This window comes from Megalopta genalis, chromosome 2 (assembly GCF_051020955.1).
Source record: "Megalopta genalis isolate 19385.01 chromosome 2, iyMegGena1_principal, whole genome shotgun sequence".
Taxonomy (NCBI): Eukaryota; Metazoa; Arthropoda; class Insecta; order Hymenoptera; family Halictidae; genus Megalopta; species Megalopta genalis.
In genome coordinates, this window is record NC_135014.1 from 11,845,357 (window position 1) to 11,869,564 (window position 24,208).

Genomic DNA, 24,208 nt, shown 5'->3' on the forward strand with positions numbered 1-24,208 from the left:
TCACGATCGCGGAATGGCCGCTCCTTCCGGCTCGGAACGATACGCGCCACGGAATCGCGGTATTCCGCGACTTTAACGCGCCGGTTTTCTTTCTTTCTTTCTCTTGCCACGGAACACGTCGGCGTTTGGAATTTTCCTGGAAACGATCGGATCGGCGAATTCATCCGAAACTTCGCGTACGTTTTTCTCACACTTTCGTCGTGTTGCTCAAATTTTGCCGGTACATTCTGCGCGAAAATGGAGGCTGCGCCGTCCGTGGAACGGGGCGTATGATCGACGATTTCGAGCCAGCAGTTTCTTGTGTCGATAAACATCGACATTGTCGCATTTATTTAGAAACGAACGAACCAGCGAATCGATCCGAGACTTAGCATATGTTTTTGCTGCAGTTCAACGATCTCGCTCAATTTTTCTCAGATCGGTACGCGTGATAATGAAGCGGAAACGAAGCTCGCAGCGACGGTAGACCAGGAGCGTCGCGAAATCGCTCCTCGGAAATTCTAATTGGGTCACGTATTCCAGCATTAGATCGAGATCGGGACTGTCTGGTCGCGTCGAATAGATCGCAGATTGTTCTATCGAAGAGTGTAATTCGCGCCAGAAGCGGATATTGCTACTTGTGTTTTCGCGAAGCAAGCCGCGCGGTACGTCTCTGTCGTCGGAACGATTACGAGCGGTATCTTCGACGATTTATTTTTTCCGCCGGTAATACCGCGCCGCGATAACGATCGAGAGCGGAGCACGGTGATACGTGCTCTATATTGAGTCACGATCGTTCGATATTAATCGCGCGATAAGGTAGCCGCGATAGCGTAATCGTTCGGAATCGGCGAACAATAAACGTTGCTCTCGCTCGGCACAGGCTCTTCGGATCGGTGATTTTCATGGAACCGGTGAAAGTGGGAAAGGGGCACCGATTACGATGCCCGGCTGTATAACGTCAACTATGGAAAGTTGGAATTGTTTCGCGTTTCCACGACCTTCTTTCGTCGCATTCTACAACGATCGGCAACTCGTCGTTCGACCAGTTCTTTTTTCCGATTAGCGAATGCCTGTCTAAACGACCGCAGAGCTACAACGGCGAGCATGTAACTAGGGTAATATAAAAATAACTGTTTTCAAATTGCACCAAATAACTTGAATCTTTTCTTTTTGAAATGTTGGACCGACTAGTTTGTTAGAGAATGGGTGAACAACAATTTTTTTTTGTAAAATATCAATTGGTTGGAATGGAATCAATTGGCGTCCAAGACTGGAACGAATATTTAAAAAATGCGTACGCGCATTTTGTTCTTGCAGATTTACACGTGCAAACATATTTCTTTATTTTTATACGATCGCTGATGTACGAACAGGCCCCGCGAACGCTCTTACGATCATTATAAAACTGGTATAAGTAATCTTTCAGACTAGCCTGATTTATTCGACGCGTCACGGGAACAGTGATTTAATACCGGCCGGGTATTAAATATTGCACATTGTTTGCTAAATATAGTGTCGTTAATTTCTATTGCAACTCGAGCCGCAGTTTTAATTTAGATACGCGCGCCCCTTATGCCTTCGCCACGCATCTGCATCTCATTTATTTTCATTACTTCCCCTTCATTGTGTCTATCCCAAGGTTACTCATTCTTCTCTCCTCCCTAGCTCCTCTTTATCTTATCATTAATCAACTCGCGTTTCATGCCTGTATCTCTCCAACACTTTTTATTCATACATTTTCCCCCCGCGACTTGGTAACGTCTTCTTATTTTTCCATCCTATCCTCGTATTTGCCCAGCGTTCCCAGCGTCATTAACGGCAATCAGTTATTTAACTGCAGCCCTCTGTCCGCGGATCTTCGATCGCTGAGGTCGATACACCATTCCAGTTCATTATCGGCTCAACGTTCGCCGATTAATGTCAAGGAAACGATTAAATCTGGCCGGCTGAAATTTTGCACGCGCGTTCACGTGCACGTTGCGTAAACATTTCCAAGCCGAAATAACAAAAATCGCGCGAGCCCTCGGAAAACGGTGACAATTGATTGGCCGGCCTTTTCGTCGCTCTGAGTGCATTTATTTATTCATTTATTCACAGGAACAGTCCGTCGATTAAAAAAAGAAAAAGTAATACTTTAGGACAAACAAAAGAAAATATTATCGCTTATAAAAGTTAGTAAAACTAATCATTGTGCAATATGTATTCTGCTGCGATAGTTTAGGTATCTCACGGGTTATTTAATTATACGTGTCGATCATTTAATTTACACAATTTTGAGATCCACACGTTGCGCGACGATCCACAGAATAAAATTCCCCTTGCGTAAAAAAGAACATCTTGCGTACAATAATTGAATAATTACTAAACGTGAAATACGATCCACGATCATTCACAAGCATAACATCGGCGTTTTCGTCCATTATGAGAACTCGCACCAACAAATTTCGCAAAAATTCTCGACACTGCCCCGAACCTCTGAGAACGCGCCTGTAAAATGTCAGCCGGTCAATTCCGCCGGTTTCCCAGCAGTAAATTCCGAAAGCGGCCGTCCACGCCCCCGTAGCCGTGAAAACCGGCCGGAACGGTGACAAAGGGGGTTATGCGAATGTCAGCGATTCGCGACGAAGGGGTGGTGGCCCGGGCTGTCCGTTTCCGCGTCGCCACGGCCGATTGCCCTCCGGGTGAGCAAACGGCAAAACAATTTCGCGTGTTGTAACCGGCCTGCGCTTTGTTCCTCTCGGTACGTGACCGAGCGAACGCGAAAGACGCGCACAGCTGGCCGCGAGCGAGCATAATGCCGCTCTATATTGAGAAAGAGAGAAAAAGAGAGAGAGAGAGAGAGAGAAGGGTTCGGCCACCCGTGCGCAGGTGTACACCTCCCTGTTCGCCGAAAGGAGTAGCCGAATCGTGACAAAGGAGAAGGGACCCGGGAACACGAGCCCGTCGAGGAGGCTCCGGCCGAGTTCCTCGGCTTTCGAACCCGTCCGAGGCGGCAGGAGGAAGCGGAACACGGCCGGGGAATGATAGAAAGCCGCGATTCTACGAGAGGCGAACGCGAAAGGCCGGCCGAGAGGGCTCTCCTCCGTGACCCAGAAAATCGAGGCGCGGAGGCGAAACACGGGCCGCGGGTCGCCGCGTTTCTACGACTTCTTCGCCGGTGCCCGGCGATTCCGTGCCGCGGATTGGGATCGCGCCGCGGACGACCCTGTTATTATCAATACCGATACTGCTTCCTCGCTGAAAATCCGCCGGCCGAGGGTCAACAATCGGCGATCCACTGCGCCGATAGCATCGCGCGAACAAGGCCGATTCTCCTTAATTTTCGTTCGGCTTGGACTTGTCGACATTTTTATACTCGTTGACAATAAGTCTATAAAATGAGGCTGTAAAAGTCTCGCAAATTGTCCAGTTTTGTTTGCAAGATGAAAGAAAAACTAGGAAAATTTCCTGAAATTCGCGATCAATTTTTCCGCAGTATATCGGACGAAACTCGAATTAATTTTCGGTCAGCGATCGAACGCACCAAGGTGACATTTTGCAGGCGCGTCGATGCACATTCGAAGGAGCAGCACAAATTTTGTCGGGTCGTTTTATCGAAGATCGTGCGAGTTATTGAAACGAACAGAACGCTGGGCCAGATCTTATTCATGCGTTAATTGCAGACCGAGAGAGAAACACCTTCGTTCGCGAAGGTGGCGATCGTGAATCAAACGTTCGATTCTGTCGGTGTCTGACGTCACTGGTTTCGGATTACTCATCGACGAATGTTTCGTCATCGGTGTCCAGGTATATCTCGAGACCCTCGAGAGAGAGAGACCGAGACCTCGAGGAAAGAAGGTGCACGTCGGAGAACGCATGACTCTAGGGCGAACTTCGCGCTTTCGAAAGGGTCGAATTCTGTCGCTGGAAACGCGGCGCAAACGTTTCGGGACTGCAAATATAACGCGTGGTTCTTCTGGAACTGTGACAGGGAAGACCTAAACGATCTACCCTGAATACTTCTCTTCTCATTAGAACAATCGAACCGCGGTCTCTAATAGGGATTCGCCGACGAGCCTGAATCTAGGTGACACGTTAATTCTGTTATTTCTGTGTTGCCGAGTGTAAAATCAGATTGGGTCGTCATCCCAATATCACGGTCAAGGATTTCCGTCCGTCCGATCAAAGCAGAATATCAAGGAGAATTTTTCGCTAGATCGATCTTCCATTTCGATTACTAAAATATAAATGACACAGTTGCATTATGCGATTACTCGTTGATGCAACAGCGTAATTTATCGACATTTCAGCAATGCGAAAAACGGCCGATCTTCAAACTCGAGTAACTTTGAACGGACTAGCAATGAAAAAGCGAAATTTGCTGAAAATTATGCTGTATACTTTTCTAAAAAGTGACTGAGAAGAAGAAATTAACACGACATTTTATGACGATTGGGAAATGAGCCTCGCGATCATACAAGGCCTCGCATTTAAAGGATCGCTGCGATAAAGGCGCATCAAACTTGAAATCAAGAAATATTGTCTTAAAGCAGAGGTTTCAAGCTTTAATTTAAAAGAAGAGTCATCGTCGTACGATGATTTCTCGCGGAGTTATCGTCGGTCAAAGTTGGTCAACTTCCGTCCAAAATTTTTCTATGCTATAATGTAACGAAAACTTGTGCTCAACGTGTCAGTAATTGGGACCGATAAAATCGTACTTCGACCGGCTTCTTGGACCGGATACTGCGCCGTGCAATGGCCAGCAGAAGCGGAGTGCCCCGTAGGGCATCCTCGGGAATCGCAGAATGGAGCGCGGGTGCGCTCCATCTTGGGCCACGGTAGAATCGCGGGCGCATCCTCGTATGCACCGGCGTGTATATGCGGGACTGGCGTGCACGCCCGCAGTAATGCATACGGGAAAAGAAGGAGGAGTATCTCTTGTCTGCGAGCGCTGAGAGAGCTCGGCGCGACGGGACGGGATGCGACGCGACCAAGTGTACCGGGGAAAGGAGTACGAGGCAAACGGAGGGGCCCGAGATGCCGTTACTCCGAAGAGTCACTCGGAGCAAGCCTAACCCAACCGAGAAGCCACGAGAGGGCCCCAATCAGAGAGAGAAAGAAAGAGAGAGAGAGAGAGAGAGAGAGAGAGAGAGAGAGCGAGAGACTGCTGGATTCTTTGTATTATCGTCCTCCTTTTTTTACAACGAGAGGGTGACCACCCGAATATGCTACTGACCCAATGCGGGGGCCTCTGGCCGCCACCAGATCCTAGAACGATCAGGCCCGAACCCGATCTCCGGATGGAAAACAAACATAGGAACGTGAGAATGCTTCGGTGCCACTGGGAATGCTTTAAAGTTGAAGGCTTAGGTTCTTTAATGGATGACGATGATGTATAATGATTTTCTAAATTTTTATTTTTATTTCTTTGACGGAATGAAATTACCATTACAAGTGTAATTATTAGACTGCGGATCTCTATATCAAAATAAACATTGTCTATCTCGGTCTTCCTTCAATAATCTTAACCAGTAGAAAATAGTACATTGATATTTCTTATTCAATTATTTTATTTAATTATAGATTATAATATAAATATAACATAAATTGAAATAAAATTAAAATAACATTGGAATAGAACTGAAATATAATTGATATATAATTAAAATAAAACTGAAATAAAATTGATGTATAATTGAAATAAAACTGAAATATAATTAAAATATAATTCAAATAAAATTAAATTAATATTGAAATAAAACTGAAATAATATTGAAATAATATTGAAATAGAACTGAAATAAAACTGAAATAAAATTGAAATAATATTGAAATAGAACTGAAATAAAACTGAAATAAAATTGAAATAATATTGAAATAATAATAATAATAATTCAATACAATTGAAATAAAATTAAATAAAACTGAAATGAAATTAAAAATAAAGTCAAATTAAATTAAAATTCGATTTAAATTAAATGAAACTCGAGAATTTCGCGATGCACTTTGTCAACCAGCTAAATTGCAGCAAACAATAGCCGAAAGAAAGTTCTTCCTGCAGCAGATCGTAGTTACAGGACAGGATGAAAGTGAGCCTATATCGTATTCCGCGGAAAACAGCGGTGCATCATCGGCCCCGTAAAAGCGGAGGCAAAACGCTCGCGCCTGTCCGCTTTCGTAACGAGCCGCCTCGCGAGAAATGCAAGCAAACCGCGTGCACGCTTGTCCCTGGAAACGACGAACGTTTACGAAACCGAGCGGCAAACGGATGCGTAACACGCGATTCCGTGCTGTTGCGCTCTCCCGGAATACATGCTCTGTAACGCATCGTCTCATCGCTCGATCATGCTCTCCGATCGAGCGTGTCGACCGGCGTTCGCTCGAACACGTGCGAAATCGAAACAAAGTTACGAGAGGAGCGCAGGTTGTCCGATCTCTGACAGCCGAGCTGCTTCGACGCGACGCTTTCGCGTCGTTTGCTAGGAAATCTCGAGGCTATGCTCCAGTTGGAACTCGATGGACCTGTTGCCGATAAATGGGCGCGACGTGAAATAAGTGTTATCGGCGAACAGGTGCGATGAAAAACGATACAGATGCTGGAAGAATTTAATGCATCGACGTCGACTTATAAAAATTGTTCGAAAGAAAATATCAATTTTGATTTGTTCTCTCTTTCTCACAATCGACCCAGAAAATTCGAAAAATCCTCTCGTCTCGTTAGGTGAATTATTGTGGACGAAGAACAGCGTGAACGAACGTCAACAGAAATGTCGGAGGACGTTGAACATAATTTCCCTTGTCCCCGAGAAATCGCAAGCGACAAAAGTGGAACGAAGGAATTGAACACGATGATGAAGCATATGCGAATGATTGGCATCGTTTCGGCGCCGGTCTCACAGTTTTGAATGGCTCTCGCAGCAGCCGAGGTTCGCACGTCGTGGATGCCGAAGTGGATGTTTTTACAGTTAGCATACAGGCTGCGCCGTAACAGTACCTGTATTCGCGGGCTCTCTCTTCCGAGGTAGGCGGGCACAGGTCTAGCGATTCGAGTAATCGGGCACTCGTTCCGATTCCCCTGCCGGTCACGATCCGCCGTGATCCATGGATCCTGCGCTCGGGAATCGGACGATAACACGGGATAGGTTAGCGGTGTTGTGGGGTGACCGATTGCTTCGGCTTGTTTTCGGGTACAATTAACTTCATATTTATCGAATCAGACGTTCTGTATTTTTTTAATCTTCCATTGTGTTTGTTTTCGAATTAAAAAATTTAATATGATATGATATAATATAAAAAATATAATGTAAATAACCTCTTGACATATTACATTTTTTTAATCTTCCATTTTCTTTATTTTCGGATAAAGAAATTTAATATGATATGATATAATGTAATATAAAAAATATATAATATAAATAACCTCTTGACATCTTACATCTATTTATCTTCCATTTTCTTTATTTTCGAATAAAGAAATTGAATATGTCTTATTCGATAAATATACGATAAATTGCACCGAAAAACAAAGCAAAGCGATTGGTCTTCCCACAGAAGTCATCCCACAATATTACAATTTTCTCACGGAATTGGATTCGATTTGATTTCGCTAATGACAGAGCAACGAGTTCCACAAGGAACCACAAAGCAGCCAACAGAGGAGGAAAGAAGACTCTAACAAAATTATTGGAAGGCTCTGTCGTAATTGGAAATAATAAATATAAAAGAACTCTAAAACACAACTGTGCACTTTCGTCGTTCGAACAGCGGGAGACCAAGAGTTGCATTACCCGCAGATTTTGCGGCATAAACCGGCGGCCGCGACAACAGTGGGAACAATAAAAATAGAGAGTTATTCTCTACTCGTCGATTGCGTTATTCCAGTCGCGAGGGACGATCCCGTAAGCCATCGAAGTTCCTTAATCGGTCGCGACCTGTTTTCATTTTTAACCAGCTAGATCGCTTATTTTTATAGGCGCTAAACGGATCGATGGCGCATGCACACACACGCACACATGCAGAAAGAAATAGAGAGAGAGAGTGTGTGTGAGAGAACCGCGAAAAGGAAAATGTTTATTTATAACAGAACCGCGTGGATTGTTGCTCCCTGTCGTTAACGATTACGTCGCGTCGCTCGTTTTCGAGGGCGGGATGAGCAGAAACGGACGAAAGTTCCAACGAAAGGGCTAATCCCCCGGTCGGCCGGACCCTGACGAACTTATCCAGAGGTCAATCAACGCATCCGGCCCTAATTAATTGACTTTGGTAGCATTTAAAGAACCTGTATCCTGCCGACCCGACGCCGCACGATCACCGCCAATAATTCCACGCCACGGGGAAGGGTTATCGCCGCAGGAAATGGTCTAGTCGATCGACGCGAGCCTAAACAGAAACGGGGAAACCAGATCACTCGAGAAACCCGATCCTCCGGCGTTCTTTTATTTTTTTTTATTTTTTTTTTTCGTCAATCGAGGGCCTGCACCGATTTGTTCCAACCAGGGATCCTGGATCCGAGGACCCGTGGCTCTTGAAAATTCTCTTACTGGAAATAATCGGATTCTGGATTAGAGGGATTAGCGCTCTTTGTTCCCGGCGATCGAGCGGATTCGGATCGTGTTTCGTCGTCGAGGGACTGCGATTTTTATGCGAATAAATCGGAATTAATTTGTGAATAACGGAGGACAGCGTTTCCGAGAAAATTTTCAAAGAAAGGGTAGATCGTTGATAATTTTTGATCATGGTTCAACGTGCCCCCCTTTCGCTACTCAAACTGGCCTTCGAAACGATCGAATCATTGCAATGTGATCTACTCTTCATTAAATTCGCTCCAAAAACGATTCACTCTTTATTTATAAATGAACGCCGAAAGAAAAGCATAGAGCATAGATCAGATCACAGATCATCAAGAGTAGGTCAATTCGTGAACAAAGAGTACGTCGTTATTTATTTAAAAATGATTATTAGACCGCGGATCTCTTCCTTTAATAATCGACAGAAAATATTTACTATTACTTATTTCTAAATTATCTTGGGGCAATGTCAAAAGATAGTTGCAGAGTAGATCACATTTTCCAGCAAATTTGAAAACAATGATTCGATCGTTTCGTAGCAAATTCGAGAAGAGAAAGGGGCGCGCATTGAACCATCATCCCCAAAAGAGCGGTTCATGAACATGAACATGAATGAATGTTCATCATGAACACGATGCAAGCAGAGTCGAAACGCCGGTTATTTGTTTCGACGTGCACGAAATTAATTCGTCCACAAGCTAATTCGTCGACGAGTTAATTCGTCGACGAAACATCTGCTGTGCACGCGCGCAAATCGTCGACCGAACCCGAACCGTTCCGAGAGGTCGTCCGCGACAATTTAGCACGGGGTGTAATCTCTGACCCGGCCAATTCTGTAATCGCGTGTACGTATAATATATTCGAAACAGCTTCGAGAATCGCGTCTGGCTCGTCCCGGCGTCAAGTGGATCTCTTTTAATATGCGTGACATCGCGTTTAAGCGGAACTCGCGTGTCCCGCAGCCAAGGAAGAGGGCGGAGAGGTTTCGCGACGAGGAGGTTCGAGGACGTAGGCTCGCAGACAAATTCATCTCGCGGTCTCGACCCGGCGTTCTCTCGAAAACGTACGCAAAAGTGTACTCGGTTGTTTACGAGAGTGCAAGAGAGAAAAAGAGCCGAGAAGAGAGAAAGAGCGGAGAAGAGAGCGCCGGTCCGTTTACGGTGACGTCGTCGGACGTTGCGCTTCGCCGCAGACACAAGGGACGAAACGCGAAACGAACACGCGGATTTTACGAGTCATTCTAGCGAGTACGGGAACCAGAGCTGCAACACCGGTGCGGAGAAGCAGTTGGCTGACAAACGAAACGATCACCGCTACCTTCGGCCATATGCTCCGGCCGTAATACGGCCTTTCCAGCCATTAGGCTGCGAGAAACTCTATCGCCGGCGAGAGGATTAGCTGTATCGGCGATTCATACCGCTACTCGTGTCACGCTGCCCCATTCGCGTCCATTTAATCCGTATCTACGAGGGAGAACACCGTGGAAGCCGAAAGGCGGCCACAGTCGCTACGAATTATTTATCAAGCCGCGCCCTCGATCAAACACGGAGACAATTTACGTCGATGTTCCTTTCTTCGCAAAATTTGCATGATGTTACTCCAAAGGTCGTTAACGGATGGGAGATCTCTAACGAAAATTAACAGGTCATCTGTGAACCAGTGGGAGCACTTAAGGAATTTAAAAACATTATTTGCATCTTGGTAGAATTATTCATTTATTAACTATATTAATAATTATTATTTTATATTAATAAATATTATTTTATACATTAATAATTATTATTTTACATTAATAATTGTTATTTTGTATTAATAATTATTATTTGATATCAATAACATTGATGATACTTCCAGAGTTTACAAAAATGTTTCTATACTACCGCACGAAGTTTAAATAAATCGAATCTTGACACTGTCGTGAAACAATGTCCTAAAACAACAGTATCGGTTCTGATCAGTCATCGCAACTTGCACGCGAAAGTCCCCTAATTCTGGATCGTGGTACCGTCAAGTTTGAAAGGAGATAAAGGATAAAGAGTCAACTCGAGTCGGGCGAATCCTGGCCGAGTTTACGAGCGGTCTTTTTTGTAGACCTGGGTCTTGTGGTCGAGGTATCGCTTAGGTATGCGCCTGCAGCTGTTCGAAAATTCCAGCGGGGCTGGCGCGTCCGTCCACGGTATTTTCGAGTATCGGGTCTCGCCTAACGATACCAAAGATCTTTCGTTCAGAGCCCCTCGATCCTAGCCTTCTCGGAGTTCACTGAGATCCCGGCTTCTGAATTCTTCAATCTGAATTCTAGTCCCTGGACTTTATATTCTAGATTCTACAATTTAGACTTTAAATTCTAGATTCTATATCTTTGACTTTAAATTCTAGATTCTATATCTTTGACTTTAAATTCTAGATTCTACAAATTAGTCTTCAAGTTCTAGATTCTACATTTTACACATCAAATTCTGGATTCTACATTTTAGACTTTAAATTCTAGACTCTATATTTTAGATTTTAAATTCTAGATTCTATATTTTAGATTTTAAATTCTAGATTATACATCTTAGGCTTTGAATTCTAGATTATAAATTCTACACTTTAAATTCTAGGTTTTAAACGTTTAGGCTTTAAATTTTATATTCTAAATTCTAGATTATATATTTTAGACTTTAAATTGTAGATTATAAATCCTAGACTTCAAGTTCTAAGCACTAAAGTTTAGGCTTTAAATTCTAAATTCCAAATTCTTCCCCGTAGAGTCTATCCCCCAAATTCTATCCACCGAATTTTATTCTGCAGATTTTAGCCTCTAAATTTTAGATTTTAAATTTTAGTCTGCAAGTTTCAGATTTTTAATTTTGGTCTCCAAGTCTTAGACTAAAATTCTAGACTCTACATTCTATCCAATAAATTCTCCGTTCCAGATATGCCAGCCTTGAAATTACAGGCTCAAGATGCCAGCCCCCTACCCCCTAGATCCCACACCCCGAGCCCTCGTCCCCGGATCCGAGGACCGAGAATCACAGAAGCACCTCGTATTTTTCATCCCGAAATTCATTGTCGCGTGGAAAAACGGTCCCGAGATGCACTCCGAGCATCGCGCCGAGCCCCGAGGCAAGTCCCGGCGACGATCCAGCAACCGGAAGTAGGCGTAATAACGAACTCCCATTGCCTATACGTGCCGGGAATACAATAACATTGTATGCGAGTGACACAAAGGCTTGTCTCTCTCTTTCTCTCGCCTTGTAACGGTCACTCCGGGATACCCACAAATTCCTGGTAGCTTCTTTCATAACAGGGACACCATTCTTTTTTAAACGTCTTTCGGAAAATTCAGGCTGCGTTTGCTTTTATCGCTGTTGCACCGAGACGGGGGACATTGACCGCAGCTCGCTTGTCCGCGTTCGCTTGCTTAGCATGCGAAACAATAGGTTTTTATTTACCGAGCGAGTATTTTAATTGTTAAGGACTACATATAATTAGTTCTCGTGATTAATCGTTTTCTACCAGTCGCGGTCGCTTATTTTGGAAATTCTTTCGACGTTTATCAATTCAATATTGATTTATTCTTCTCTTTATTGACTCAGAGCGTTTGCAATCAATTTTCTCGTGGAATTTTGATGATTTCCTCGTGAAATTTGTTGACACATGTGGTTGAATATTTTTCGAAATATATCGTGTACGATTACTTAACAGATCATTGTACATTATTGCATAATAACCTGTGTGCGATCGTCGTGATATTTGCAATAATATTATATTCGCAATATCGTTGTATTTGTTAATAATTTACTTGGCGAATCTGTTTGTTAGGTGCACCGTTTTAATCGAAAATTGCGGATATCGATATTGATTTATAAATGGCAGATTTCATGGCGGGACGAGTTCGTAAAACAGACAAATCGTTTTTGGAACGAGAGATCGTAGAGATTATGAATGAATGCGTCAGAATGTATTAGAATGTATTTGCATGGAGGTTCACAGTCCAGTTATGACAACCGCTCCCGCAAGACGCGATTTACAACAAAGAGACGCGTGTAAATGAAATAGCGTACCGCGTCGCGGAGGATTCATGAATCAGTCCTTTCCGAATTCCGATTAATGCAGCGTTACGTGCGCGGCAATTTGCATGAAGGTGCACAGTCTATTTACGATCGTTCGACGTGCATTGTTCCACGGGAAAACGCAGTCGCGCCGCATCCCTCTCCGGGACGCGCCGGTGCGGAGGCCTCTTTGTTGCTCGGCGGGGTTCGCGTGGGTGGTAGGAATTCGCGGCCCACGCGACCGTTCGTCGAAAATTACGACGGAACGTAATTACGAGTTTCAAGTTATCGCGTCAACGAAACCACGCGACTCCTCGGCTACGAAAAGGGGAGCCACCACCGGCCGATTACTATGGCATCGAATAGATCGCTGCGATTCGTGGCGGGTTACGCTAAATTCCCCTAATTGACGCTCAAATTGTACACAAAGACGGAGAATTTCGGAAGAGGAGATACCATTATTCGATACGATAATTAACACGATTATTGAATTGATACGATTATTCGAATATTTATAGTTACTTTTATAGTTTATTTGCAGTTGCTTTTCACGGTTGCTCTTCCCAAATTGTCCATTTTCGTGCGCAATCTGAGCGCGAATCAGGGAGAAATTCCTGCACTTTGAAATCGCCGTGGCGGGTTACGCTAAATTCTCCCTAATTGACGCTCAAATTGTACACAAAGATGGAGAATTTTGGAAGAGGAATCGTATTATAATTAATACGATTATTCGAATATTTATAGTTACTTTTATAGTTTATTTGCAGTTGCTTTTCACAGTGTTCGATTGTCAACGACTATAAAAACCGAGCCGCGAGGCTCTCCCTCTTCCCAAATCGTCCATTTTCGTGTGAAATTTGAGCGCGAATTAGGGAGAAATTCCCGGCACTTTGAAATCGCCGGCAATCATTTCACCGACCACGTAATTCATCGTCGCGAGTTCATCGACAGCACGCATTCGCCAACAACTACGAAATTATCGAGACTTATTCTGTTAGGTCAGGACTACGTTACGTTAGGTTAAATTTAGGTCAGCAGAATGAGCGTCGATGAAAAAGTTCGCCGATGCTTCTTCCATAGTGTCATTGAACGATCAATGAAACTCTCGATGTCGGTGATCTCGTTTCGACGAAAGCATAGTCGGCGAACCGCGATCGTCGATGATTTCAAAGTATGTAATCCATTCGAGGCTGCCCGTGGCGGCACGTGTGAAAAAGGTGCTCGCGTGCGACTCGGAGACCTCCGAGAGGATGAAAAGGCTGTTCGATCGCGAACGGGCCACGGGGAAAGGTCAACCGGCGAGACTCCGCGTCGCGTACCCTGAAGAAAGTCGAAACCTGACTCTCCCGCGTAAGATTGCTCTTTATCGTTAATTCCCATTGCTTCTCTCGCCGTGCGAATCACGCTGAAAATGTTCCCGCTGATTCTGTTCGAACGCGGTCGGAAAGCTTCGTTCTCCAGCATTGTGCACCCGCGAAACTGATAACATCTTCTGATAGCGTTTTCTTTAGATTTCTTTAGAGACATTACTGTACTTTGAAACTTTATTTACTTAATTGTTGAAATTATTGCGAAATAATCGAACGAAAATTAATTAACGAGTTTTTCCACCCGAAAACGAAGACTTTCGGAAATGATGAAATCATCTCCGGTGCATGATGGCGGTTTCTAGTAATATATTTGACGGCTAGGAATGTAACACCGATTTTTCAAGGTCGAAATTAAATTCCGTATTCGCGTCACCAACGTATAACTGCGTTCAACCCCCGAGGGGTGGTCGCGGGGGTAGATTCCCACGCCGCGCGTAATATTTGCACTCCGACTCTGTCGTTCGGTTAAATAAATACAACCATATGATCGGGTATAATAGCAACAACAATCGCATACACGTTGCATTCTCTCGCGTTCGTGTCTGTACGTCGATCTTTTATTTGTCACCGAAAACAATTATTTCTGTACATAAAATCAGCCGTTTTCGAATCGTATAGAAATCTATATGTACACTTACGTGAATCTGAACAGCGAAGGTGCTCGTCGGGTTAATCGTGTAAACATGGCCGCGCGCGATAAATACCAAACGGTTCTTTTCTATCGAACGACAATCCGAACCGGGTCTCGAATTACAAAGAAAATGGCGGACGGTGTAAATAAATCCAGCCACACGTCGCGTCTCTTATGAAACAACGCGCGTCGGTTTTATAGCTCGGCTGGTTGAACCGCATCAAAGCAATGCGACTCGGAGGAATCCATCGATTCTAGTTCTCGGATGCCTACGGCATCGTATAATCCGTTGGTGTCGCGGGTACGAGGCGTTCGCTGCGAATTTCGAAGGCCTGCCACGATCGCACGGTGTGTTTCTCGGTTCCCGGGTGTAATTGGAGGTAATTGGCGGTTCGGTTAACGGCTGGTAGAAACTCGCGAGTCAAATCGAGCGCCGCTTTGCTGCTCCCAGCCGCGGCGGTAAATGCCCGTACAGAAACGCGCATTATGTGTACAAACATAGGCGAGGAATCAAGCTTTTAAACCGTCTCTCTTGATAGCTGCCGGAGAAGAAACGGAACGTAACGGACCGTGACGCGTTGCGAAGGTGATCGTAACGCGAGTACTAGGACGCGGATTCTCTTGCCTGCCATAACCGCCGCGGCCGTACGTAAGCTGGCCCACAAAAGCGTGTTCGTACACGTCGATCTTAAGCGATCTTTCCTCGTCCCGACTACTTTAACTGTATTTCCGTGCGATGCACGTGTCTCCGCGACGTTGGTTTTAATCGTCGAGCGAACGTGACGAAATTATTCCTCTCGGGATCGCAGAAGCGACGGACGACAACGCGTTCGAACAACGCGTACGAGAGTGCATTTTACGATAAACTCGCAGTGATTTCACTGCTGTCCATTTAAATTGCAAAGCGAAGACTCTCGGCGCGACTGTTAAAACTCCGCGAGCAAGTTTAGCAATTTCTCGAGACCTTCGAACCGCGTAAGAAGCCGCTGGATACGGAATTGTACGCGAAATTGGTCAAGGTTTATTTTCACGTTCAATTTCACGTTCTAATAATTATGCGTCTGATCCGAGTTGAAATACGACACTGTTCGATGTTCGACAGTAAACTTATCAAGCGTCGGAAAAGCAACTGGAATAATTTTCCTGAGAAAAATGACGAGATTGAATTTATTTCGATTTTCTGCGATCTTTACTGGAACAAAGAAATCGATCGCATCAGTTTTTCGTAGAAACACCCCTGTGATTTCAATAATTACGAAATAAGATATATAAAACGGGTCGTTTGATCAGCGTTGGTAGATTTAGCGTTAACATTCGTAGCAAACGCAGACGTAATTTCCCTGTTAATTCGAATTGAATAACTTGCTTCTCGACATTTATCGAACACCAAGTGGCTGGACAACGCAGAGATTCGAACTTTCGATTCTTGCTTCGTCGACAGATCTCGCGATCGTCCGCGAACAGTTAGCTCCGATAATCAACCCCTCGTCCTAATAAATACAAAACCCATTCGGTCCGGCTCGAAATGAAATATAGCGTTCGATGTTTAATCTTCGGGGCGAGCGCGGGGCATACAAAAGAACTAACGAGGGGTTCGGTACTCCGCTTTATAATTGCGTGTAACCGTGCCGCATGAAAGTGCCATTAACCCTGCCTGAACAGTCCGTGGGATCCACGATGAAATTCGTTACTCTTTCCTTAATCGCTGCTCCTTCAACCCTTGCTTAGCGCGGCTGGCACTCAACCCGGCACAGAGCACGATCGTCTGCCTAGCAAATTTTACTCGCAGCAAGCATGCGCCAACAGAGACAAATATGTTACCAAACAGAATCGTGCGAGCGTAATTAAATGGACTGTATGGTCCACCGTGCATCTCGGGTCATCTCGGACCCGCTACGTTATGAAGGCAACTTCGAAAATTTCCACCCCCTTTCGTTCGATGGACCGTTCTAAGATGACTCGATCTTATTTAACAAGATGAATTCGGTATTGCAATTATTTCAAAAAAATATATACAAGTTCATAATATATAATATAAGTTCATAGATCAGTGACTGTTAACCCTTCGCGGTCTGGGACTTTCCAAAGAGCTGATTTTCCTCGGAGAACCAGATTTCGTGTCGGAGAGTGGAGAACGTGGAGAACGAACGGGGCACACCATTCGTTCGCGTACAGAATCGAGCGATACGCTCTCAAATTTTCAAAGATTCACTGTCCCGACGTCGTCGACGGCATCGCGACGGTGTCCCGGCAGCTTCCCTTTAAAACGACGCTCTCGAAAGAACCTGTTGCGTCACATTAGTCCAATTAATTAAGCCGGGTCACGGAGGAGAATTTCGAACGGCTTTTCCATAAATTCGATTTGCCGAGAAAACAGAGAAACACCGTCGAATAACAGAAGGCACCCCCGTGCATAGTCGGTGTCGGGGCCCCGCGACGTGTTCTGAATGAACACCGGTGACCTTCGGCTATCGGTATTCCACGGTGGTAGAGGGGCAAAGGGGCTTTCATAGTGCGGCAGATCGTACCGATAAGAGCATGCTATCAACACGGTACTCACATTTTCCGGCTGCGACGATCGCCTCTGCCTCGGTACACAGAACAGCGGCACGCCGCTTTCCCGCTTCCTCTCCAATATAGCGGCTTCCGGTCTCGGCGACCACTAAATAAACCAAATCGGCGAACTGCACCGCTCGTGCACACGGTGCATTCCTTCGGTCGCTTCCTCCCGCCGCTGTCTCTCTTCCCACAACCGCACTGGACACGCGAGGCCCGATCGACGACGCCGCGATCTATGAATCACCGGGACACGACGCACTCGTGTTTCCTCGGGCGCAGGACGGATCGCGGGCAACCTCATAGAACACGACTCCACTCCGTGGATACGGCACGAACCAACTGGTACGCGTCTCGTCGTGGCTCGATCACTGTAGATCCTTCCCCCGCGATCGATCCTCCTTCCCGGTGCCGCGACAAGGATCTCTCCGGTTTGGCTGTCCGGATCCTGGATCGACCGGATTATCGGCGACGATCGGTACTCGGCACTCCGGGCGGCGTAGATCGATCTTCGAACGGATCCGTGGATCACTGCGACGCAGCTGAACGGACGACGTAAATGTCGACGACAAACGGACACGGAACGCAACACGACGAAACGACGCTAACAGGTTGCGCGCCGCCACTATACTGAGTTCCCTTCTACTAGGCCGGTCATCGGCATCCCCTCCATCCGGCTGAAAGCGCGTGCCTTTCAGAACTATAGATCCCCCCCTACCTCTCCTTACTATAGCATGTTCCGCGAAACAGACCCGGCATACCATGGTCACAATAGCCAACCACCCCACTTCAGACTGAGGGGTGGTTGGGAAGGGTACGCGGCAGGATTGGCGGGTCGCGTCTTCGGGGGAGCTTCGGGAACCTCGAAAGACGTCACCAAGAGCACCGTTTCTTATTCGGAGCTCGGGGTTCCCTTGTTTTCATTTAACCGTCTACGCAGCTAGCTGGATAACTTTGCTTTCCCGGAGGGGTGGTGTTTACCGTTTTGCAACTTTTTGCGCTCTGACGTCCCGCTTCGGGGAACGTAAATTGTTATCGTACTTTCAATCGTATGATTCTTGTTTCGTAACATCTGTACCGGTCTCTTTCGTTAAATTGTATTCCGTCTAATCATTTGCGAGAACATCCCCCAGCGCGAAGGTTCGTTCCTGTTTCGCTACCCTAGCAGCCGCTTGCTAGGTGAACACTTCTAGTTTGACGCACTTGATAATTAGAAAATTCGAGAAGGAAGAGGGGATAAGAAAATCGAATGTCGCTTATTAAAAATATCAATTGAAACGTTAATTAGAACAATGTTCTCTCAAATGTTCTACTTTCTTATGTTCTCGTAAAAATCAGACTTATATTATTAATTCTTTAATCGTACGTTCCAAAGCAGTTTACTACAAAGAGAAGAGAAATGTATATTTTTGGAGTGATCGCGAAGGAGCGGACAACTAACCGGTTGCCGATTGGGGATGCAGATCTTCCATCATTCGAAGATGTTGAAGATAAGATTGACCTACATTTTCAGGTAAGTGTGTAGAACTGAATTAAGAAAACTGTTGCGCTTTGAGAAAGTTGAAAGCAGGTCTAAGTCGTTCGAATAAATTTGGAGAACAATGGTCCTTTAGCGATAGCTACCGTAAGGAATTATATATATATGTATAGAGCCGTTTGCACGAACAATCGACTGTAGAGTTCTTTTAGACTGAAAGTTCATCGGTACTCGTACTTGACACGATTTAACCTCTCACAATGGATGCTCTGATCTGATTCTCTTTGTTCATGATTCGATCAATTCATTTTCTTCGGTACGCTGGTCGCGTGTCTCCTCTCGTCGCTTTATTAATACTTTATCGACGACGATTCCGAAGATATTGAAACATTTTCCTTAAAGCAAAGAATCGAACTCTTAAATAACATATATACGATCCATATTTTATTATCTAAAAAATCACATTAAATTTAAAGACCTGATATTAATTATAACTCATCCATCAAGCGGTTGAAATACTTGAAATATACCTGTATAATACCTTCCTTTAATTTTTTTATAGGCCGACGATAATTGTAGGCATATTTTCGGTCGCAAATATAATTGCCAAGAGCGACGGTGCTCTCCAGAGGACTCGAATGTACAACCGTCGACACTCCCTAATCATGGGAGCACGAATGCCCACGAGCGAGTTTAATTTCACTAAAACACAATGCGATTAATAAACTGGTCTAGACGCACGGTCTGCCTCGCGGCAGTTCTATTTGCTATACGTAGGCGGCGAGTGTGGGAGTGTCGCCGGACATGATGGAACATTGGATCGACGGATGGATGGACACGCACGTGTGGGTCGTGATCGTTTCCTTCCTCCAACCGTAACTTTGAAAATCCTAAAGCATCGTTAGAAAGCTCTGGTCCGAATATCCGCGATCGTATAAATAAAAATAACTTCGGAGAACGGTACCGCTGGAACCGCTGGATTAATGGCAAATGGCAAGGTCTTCTACGTCTCAAGGAGAATGATTGATTGAGAGTTTCTTTTTTGTCGAATCGGATAGAAGGGCAACGACACTCGGTCGATTCTTTGATCCCATCGGGGGTCACTGCAAAGGTTTCATCCAAGACTCTTTTTGCTTGAGTAACTTCGCACACGTGTAACGCAAGAAGACAGTGGGGGATAGCTAACGAAGGCTACTGATTAATCTTCAGGATTGCTTAATTTATTTGTAGCGAAAGAGCCGTACACGCTTCAAAATGGAATATCTTCCACATGGTCCAAATTTTCGATTTCTGGGTCAGGAGGGATATCTTCTATTTCCTCCTCGAACTCCTTCATATCTTGCATTTGTGCTTTTTTTGACGCGTCAAGGTCAATAATGGGTATTGGCTTCATCTTCCTAGCGGCCCATTCGATTTTTTGAGTTAGTATTATTTCTTTTGGTCGACTTATGAAATTCGTTACTTTACAATCGCCATAGGTGCCTACTCTGCCGGTTCTGCCACACCTGCGTGAAATATTAATCGATTATCGGTAGCTTATGCTAGTGTCGAACACAAATTGTTTCAATGGCTTACCTGTGGATGTACGAAGCCGTATCCCACGGGAAATCAAAATTCAGAATGTGGTTGACCATCACGGTGTTCAGACCCCTAGAGCCCGCGTTCGTTGTAGATAAAACATATGTACGACCGTTTAAGAATTCTCCGTATTTCCCTATCCGCTGTCTCATGCTCATGTCGCCATGCAGATTGGTAGTGGGTACGCCGCATTCTTCCAGGAACAGTTTGAGCCAGTAAGAAGTATTGGTAGAATTGCTGAACACAATGACGGACTTCTTCTTCGCGACCTTTGGCTTTATATACTTCAAGAGCTCGACCGATTTTTGACTTGGAATTGTTCTAAAAAATCGTTGCGGGACCAATATTTTGTGTAGCTTTCCCGTGGTCACATGGTCCAAAGAATTTATCTAAATATTATTAGTAATCACAAAATTGTGTTATCAAAGTTGTCTTTTGGATCTTAATTCACTTACATTTATAATATCGCCTAAAATATTTTCCATGCGTGAAGGAACCGTGGCAGAAGCTAAAACGAGTTGCACAGTGTTCGGGAACCCGTCGATTGATTCTTGATGGTATCCTATCTGCATATACAAAGGCGCGTTATAATATTTTCTGTCATTATTTTATACGGCATAGAGATCGTGTTTACGTACAGGTAATCTTCGAAGAAGTACTTTCAGTTTCTCTTCAAAGGTTTCGTGGAATAAGGCATCCACTTCATCTAGAACTACACACCGTATTAGATCCTTCTTGTAGACACCAACCGTGAACAATTTACTGATCGCGCCGAAACTACCAACTAGGATGTCAATATTATCAACTGGAGGATTCAGTATTTTTAGTTTTGTCCTTCCACCAGTAATCATTTTTATAGTAATACCCAGTGGTTTGCACCATTTGATTGCTTCAATCTGAAAGATGCAACATTTGTAATTCAAATAATGTTAGACCATGCGACAGTTATAATTACAAAATACCAACTCCAATTTGAACTGCCAGCTCTCTAGTAGGAGTCAAAATTAAAACAAATGGGTTGTTCATAGAATTCTTTCTAACTTCTTTCCATCGCAATATCTGAGTCATCAGTGGCCATAAGTATGCCAACGTTTTGCCACTGCCTGTTTCTGCTGTTAACAGTGTATGGTTACCAGAGAGTACTTTTGGTATTCCCAGTTGTTGAACTTCCAAGGGTGCTTTAATGTCGAATCTCTCCAATTGATTATACAAAGCAGGGGCTAAATTAAAATCATCAAATGTCTTAGCTATAGGCTCTTCATTCGCATTGTCTTTATCACCCTAAAAATAAAAATGAAACAGTTTTAATTTTGAAACGAAATTATATAGTCATGAATAACGTTTGAGAAAGCAATGTACATCAAAATAGGGGTATATGGTGAAGTAATCGCCTTTAGATTTCCTGTGATTCCATCCATGGCTAGCTAATGGTATAATCTGTTTTCTGGAGTAAGTTTGACCCTCATAAAAATCATAAACCTTTCGTCTGCAGTCTATTATTTTCATCTTCCCTTTAAAGGACTCTAACAACTCGTCATCGTGCAATTGTACTTCCTTTTTACGAGCACGTGTGTTACGAGCATTTACAGCTGCTTTTGCCTATACAAAAATGTATACAGAGTTAACCTAAGTGAGAAGAAAAATATGAAAAAAAAGTATTAAATTATTTACATAATGCCTGGGAAATCTGACGAATGATGAGTTTGTGTTCTTGCAGCATAGCTTGCAAAATCGGAATAACATTTTCTATTTAAATTAAACAAGTATCTCGAGTGCCACAAAACACCGACACAAAGTTTTCATGCCACCATTTTGATACACTTGTGGAGACCCCAGGAGCAAGTAATAGAAACCTAGTGTTCTTCTCATTAGGTAATGCAGAAAATGCTTTCCTCTTTCGTCGATACATCCATGATCTAGCTATAGAAACCTAGTGTTCTTCATTAGGTAATGCAGAAAGTGTTTTTCTCTTTCGTCGATACATCTATGATCTAGCTCCCTCTATAGTGTTTTTGTACCTTCTCGTAACGTAGACAATTTCAATTTTTATCAAAAATATCGACTATAACTGAACTACGTTTACTGTCAGATTGTTTTGTCAATATTTACTATACACTGGTAATATTCCACTAAATAATTAAAGTCTGCAATTAGTTATCAAGCTATTTCTTGGATAAATGAACTATGGGGTTGTTGTGGTGGGTTTATAGTGACTACATAGTTGATTAGTTATTCCTTTATTTTCATAATACTGTTAACAAATTAGGAACATTCAGAGTACTTTTAACTTTCGGAACATTCGTAGTATTTTTAATTAATTAGAAACATTCGCAATACTTTTGACAAATTAGGAATCTTCATAGTACTTTATCTAGTGTTTCGAGTTAGCGACCAAGAAGGGATTTCACAGCTCCCGGGTCTATAGCTTCAGCGTCCTGAAAAATAATTTTAGGCGGTATCGTGTCCTATCATCATCGCACTCTAGAATTCAATTAATCAAATCTAATGTTTTAAGTAATCAAATGTAAAAAATAAGAATTCTGATGACCGCTTTACACACACATTCGAGGATCTGGATAGTGGTAGAATGAACTAGTGAATAAGTTAATTATTTAACCCTTTATTTCCAAATTCTTTTTACAAATTGAGAACATGCTTGGTTCGATTGTTATTTCGAACATTATTAGCGGCCTCCGATTGACGCAATAGTACCTGCACCTAGAGCAGGGTTCTGGAAGGTAATGCGATAAAATTGAAATAACAGGAAATTTATAGAAAATCGAATAGTATAATATAAAATATATTACCGGGTCCGCCACAGGATCAGCTTCAGCGGTCACATAGGAAACCATCGAAACCATTACAGTTGCTGCTACAACGAGGACAAATCTTGCAGCTTTCATTCTCACTTGTTAGTTTCTATTTTTGTAAAATGGAACGTGTACTTTTTTGCACTTGATGCGAAATCGGACGCTGCTTTGCTATTTATACAAGTGAACCACGTGAAAACGTTTACTTGCTCGGTGTGATAAACAAATTTATCGTTTTTAACGACCATAAACATTATCGAAATTATAGCTGACGTTTAACAGTAATAGGAGTGCACGAATTTTTTTTAGTATTGTCTGTTCAGAATATTTTCTGCGCCGTGGTAGTATCGCGTTCAATAATTCAATTGTTCAAATTGTTGAATTGTTTAAAAGTTTTTAATTCTACAGGACTTTTTAAGTCCTGCAAAACCTTTCGAAGCTTTTACTTCACAGGCTGTATTAACGATATTTTTATGGATCGGGAGCAAGCAGAACTAACAATTACGTAAATAATTAGTTAATACTTTATTTGAATGTTTTTTTTTTCAAGAATTTAGAAACACTTTTATATTACGTCCCGATTTATATTTTTCATCAACAATCGGTAAGGATTATGTAAGGGTCCACTGTAAAATGTGTTACCGAATCGGTTTCTTTAGTCGCATAGAAAATTAATAAAATCATCAGTGAACATGCTACAGCAAGTGTAATTCTTATTTTCACTCGATATTTTCTATCGATGCAATATGGAGCACGTATTTTTGTGCTCTCGTGCGGAATGGAGCATTGCATCGCTATTTATGCAAGTGTTTCACGTGCATGGGTTACCGATTTTAACTCCTTGCCGTATCATTGTAATTATTAGAATTCTTTTTTATTGTAATCATATCTTAGAACTATTAAAACTATTATATAAAACTATTAAAATTATTAAAACTATTAAAGCTATCTTCACAGTTACAATTATCAGAATTTTTTTGATTGTAATCATTTCTTAAAAGATGAAAGTAATGTATATTAATCGTGTTCCAACATTTACTCGAACGATTAAATATTGATGATGAGAGAACGAAATGTTATTCCGAGTTGTAAGAACGATGTAACATTTATACTCGTCAGGTTATTGCTACAAATCTTTGTACTCCCTCGTAACATAGACAGTTTTAATTTTTATCAAAAATTTCAATTATAACTGAACTACGTTTACTGTCAGATTGTGTGTTTT

At 43.3% G+C, this 24,208-nt stretch overlaps 2 protein-coding genes and 1 long non-coding RNA gene across 4 annotated transcripts in view; all 3 read right to left on the reverse strand.

Annotated features, from left to right (window-relative positions):
* Nucleotides 1-17,759, reverse strand: part of LOC117227170 (signal-induced proliferation-associated 1-like protein 2) — a 47,902-nt gene extending 30,143 nt beyond the window's left edge. For both annotated transcript variants that reach the window (XM_033482190.2, XM_033482188.2), the window contains exon 1: nucleotides 17,123-17,759. The gene's annotated coding sequence lies outside the window, so the exon portion shown is untranslated. The remainder of the gene's footprint in view (nucleotides 1-17,122) is intronic.
* A 2,034-nt stretch (nucleotides 17,760-19,793) lies between these two features.
* On the reverse strand, nucleotides 19,794-21,994 carry Dbp21E2 (putative ATP-dependent RNA helicase Dbp21E2). The gene is made up of 7 exons (XM_033482191.2): nucleotides 21,845-21,994; nucleotides 21,533-21,772; nucleotides 21,140-21,454; nucleotides 20,812-21,069; nucleotides 20,629-20,739; nucleotides 20,171-20,562; nucleotides 19,794-20,100 (listed from the first exon to the last, which is right to left on the reverse strand). The coding sequence occupies exons 1-7, from the start codon at nucleotides 21,914-21,916 to the stop codon at nucleotides 19,845-19,847; spliced, it is 1,644 nt and encodes a 547-aa protein (XP_033338082.2). The 5' UTR covers nucleotides 21,917-21,994; the 3' UTR covers nucleotides 19,794-19,844.
* Nucleotides 21,995-22,777: 783 nt separating this feature from the next.
* Nucleotides 22,778-23,444, reverse strand: LOC117227175 (uncharacterized). Its single transcript, XR_013032632.1, has 2 exons — nucleotides 22,981-23,444; nucleotides 22,778-22,904 (listed from the first exon to the last, which is right to left on the reverse strand). It is a non-coding gene; the product is annotated as an uncharacterized LOC117227175 (long non-coding RNA).
* Between the last annotated feature and the right edge of the window lie 764 nt (nucleotides 23,445-24,208).

What these genes read in the sequence shown, in the direction of transcription:
- Dbp21E2 (XM_033482191.2), bottom strand. Translation starts at nt 21,916, where the DNA reads ATGTTATTCCGATTTTGCAAGCTATGCTGCAAGAACACAAACTCATCA. An exon ending in TCAGATTTCCCAGGCATTAT is followed by an intron (nt 21,773 to 21,844) that starts GTAAATAATTTA and finishes ATTTTTGTATAG; the next exon opens with GCAAAAGCAGCTGTAAATGC. An exon ending in TACTTCTTCGAAGATTACCT is followed by an intron (nt 20,740 to 20,811) that starts GTACGTAAACAC and finishes TTGTATATGCAG; the next exon opens with ATAGGATACCATCAAGAATC.